At 30.2% G+C, this 3,306-nt stretch overlaps 1 protein-coding gene across 1 annotated transcript; it reads right to left on the minus strand.

Moving 5' to 3' along the window:
• Positions 1 to 238: 238 nt before the first annotated feature.
• Positions 239 to 2,667, minus strand: PTH (parathyroid hormone). Its single transcript, XM_006905658.2, is given in 3 exon segments — positions 239 to 558; positions 677 to 759; positions 2,569 to 2,667. Coding segments are annotated over 3 exon segments (444 nt in total). The 3' UTR covers positions 239 to 296.
• Positions 2,668 to 3,306: the final 639 nt, after the last annotated feature.

Raw genomic sequence — 3,306 nt, forward strand, 5'->3', positions numbered from 1 at the left:
TGTAAGATGAGAAGTTAAAAAGTGCCATTTTATTCTTTTATAAATTATGTAACAACATACTTTAAAAAGAATAAACAATAGAAATAGAATAATTAACAGAGCTCTTAAATGAATAAAAGTAGAATCAAAATAATCAATTAAAATTATAGCTAGCGTGCCTAGCAATTGATTACATGTAAAGTGTGGTGATACTAGAAATATTGGCACTTGGTGATCATAATAGAGCTTGAAAATATTAGCAGCATGTAATATTGTTGCCCTATGATGTCTAGAGCAGTGCTCTGATAGATCTGTTTTCATTGGGATTTAGCTTTAGTTAATACATCCACATCAGCTTTGTCTGCTTCTCCGAGATTTTTTTGATGGTTCTCAACCAGGACATTGTCTTCCTTTTTTCGGGGCCTCTGGGAACCCGAATCTCTGTGAGCGATAGAAGTTCCAAGAGCAACAAAATTGTGCACATCCTGCAGCTTCTTCCTCAGCCATTCCACCCTTTCCATTGAGTTCAGATGTTTACGCAGGTTATGCATAAGCTGTATTTCACTCACAGATCTCTTTCTGTAGAAAACAGAAACAGAGAGGACCACTCCTTTAGCTCCCCTCTTCCAATCATAAAGCCAACCCTAGAAATCCAATTCCCATCCTCTCACCATGCAGAAAATGCTACAGTACTTACTTAATAAGTTTCCCATCTGATTTTGCAAAAAAACATATTGCAAGCATGACAATCATTACTTTAACCATTTCTTTTGCAGACATCTTCACTAAAAAGGAAAAGCAAAATGCAGGTATTTAAAAATATTTTTAATATTCCAAACTATATAATTAAATTTAGTCGTTTACATTTATAACTATAAAACTGTGCACAGAGTGTTACAGTAACTAACTGGATTGGTTTTCATGGGAGACTTTTGGAATCAGCCTTTTTATTTTACAGATATATTAGAATATATTATGTATATACATAATTTGGCTGGAAATTAGACAGATTAGTTTTACTTAGATATTTTTTTGAGAGTTCTTGTGCAAGTTTTAATATATGAATTTTAAGCCACATAAGGAATGAAAAAGCTTACTTTTTAGAATTTCCTCACGTATTTTATGTTTGTTCTGGCTAAAAGCTTATAATTTGCTTGAAATGGCTACTTTACCTCTTAGGTAAATTATTAACACTGTTTATTTACTTAGCAGATTCCTTTTTCATAAGTCAACTTCATTTCAGGCACTGCAATAATAACTGTAAATACCAAATTAATAGGCTCTGATTTAGAGATTTTTACTGAATTAACACATATTTCTACTGTTAAAAAAATTGGTCAAAGTTTTAAAAATTCATCTAATGACTTCTTATGTGGATTTAGAGCTTTGGCCTCATATAAAATGTTTGTCTATATTATTTCTTGAGCTTATTTTATTAATGATCTTGTATGAATATAATTTTTATCACTTTTCTCTTTTGCTCATAAAGTTTTTCATCTCAGAATGGTCTTACCTTAATCTGCACTTCAATCCTTGCAAAGCCTATTATTATAAAGTGTTTTTCTTAATGTTTAATGTTCTCTGTTTTAATATACATATAGAGTGGTTATGAATTCATATTTTAAGGGGAAATGGCATCACTTAGAAATTGCATAAGAAACATTATCATCTATATTTATTTTCACTGTGTAATATAAAGCTATTGACAGTGACAAATGTGTATTCTTCAATTTTGGTTTACATTTAAAAAAGGCACTGTAGCTAGAGGACAGGAGCAGTGGTGTCTAATCCTAACTTTGTCACATTCACCTGGTGACTTCAGACATCTCTGCTTTGCTTCCTTGTTCTTATTCTTAATAGAGATGAGTTTCTTACAAGAATGTCATGAAAAAGCTGAAAAACAGTTCTAAAACACCCTTAAAATTCATGTACAGTTTTTAGAATAGAAAATTAGAAAAGCCTTTATGTAAAGGGAATAAATATTCAGCAGTAAAACTGAGGCTCTCCAACTGTGATATACAGATTGAGCCCTCTATAGGTCAAAACAAAAAAACAAATGAGGATATTCTGCATGAAAAATGGAATTTTAATTTAACTTAATAAATTTATATTGGTTATTTAAGTCAAAATTATTCATTCCTCATTAGGCTGTTTTATTTCAAAATTTCAATGATACCTTTAAAGCATATCATGCCAAATTTTAATTATTTTTTGTGTAATTTCAGATGAATTTAGAAAAAGCCAGGCATCTCAAAAGATTTTAATCACAAAAATAAATGATTTAAGAGTATTTTAGTAGCATACATTTTATTTTGTATTGCGGCATTTTATATTAAACATAATTCAAACCTTCCCTTAACATTTTACTTTGAAGAAACAACATGTTATTTTCAGAAAATGATACACATTAAATAATTGCTTGATGTAAAAAAATCTCATATAAAATGTAAAAGAGAAAGACTACTCACCACGCGATCTTCTATCAGGTGTGTTAGCAGCTGATGCTTTCTTAAAGTTGAGTGAATTTGAGAAAGCTGGCGAATTGGGCTGTAGACCCTTAACTGTGACTTTTATATACAGGCCTTCCACTCACCAAGAGAAGTTTTTTTTTTTGATGTTACAGATAATGTCACTCCCAATTCTCTGAACCATAACTACCGTATCAGAGCAACAAGCAGACACCCCCATCGGGCGGTGCCCCTCTTAAGTTTTAGGTAATTGGATATTAAAAAGAAAACAGTGTGGGGCTGAGAAAAGGATTTTGCAACGATTTCTAGCAAATAATAAATTGTAATTCTGACTGGATTAATGAATTTATTATAAAAAGACTAATTTCAAAGATTCATGGTAAGTCATCACTTTACTTGAAAGTAAAATCTGAAAATAAGTGTATTTGTTATAACCCTATTATTGATATAATTATTATGAGGATTATAATGAGTCATATTATGTTATTCTTACTTTACAAGCCATATTCCATTAATTCATATAATTCCTGGTCATTTTTGAAAAAAAAAGATATAGTGTTTTCCTTAAAGGAATTGTTAAAAATATTTTTAAGAAAATGCTCTTAGTATGTAATAAACTTTAAAGGCTTCAAAAGTGAAATTATTTAAGAATTTATTTAACTTACATTTTATTCATACATTTTAATTTGCAATAAAAACATTTGATAAGCACTAACTACATGCCAGACTTTATACATTATCCCACTAAATCTTCACAGCAATCCTGTAAATAAATACTATTACTAGCCCCATTTTCACATGAGGAAATTGAGGTTTGGAAAGTGAGGAAAATGAAATTCAATAAAGGTCTTTATGACTC

Source organism: Pteropus alecto, unplaced genomic scaffold (genome assembly GCF_000325575.1).
Source record: "Pteropus alecto unplaced genomic scaffold, ASM32557v1 scaffold461, whole genome shotgun sequence".
NCBI lineage: Eukaryota > Metazoa > Chordata > Mammalia > Chiroptera > Pteropodidae > Pteropus > Pteropus alecto.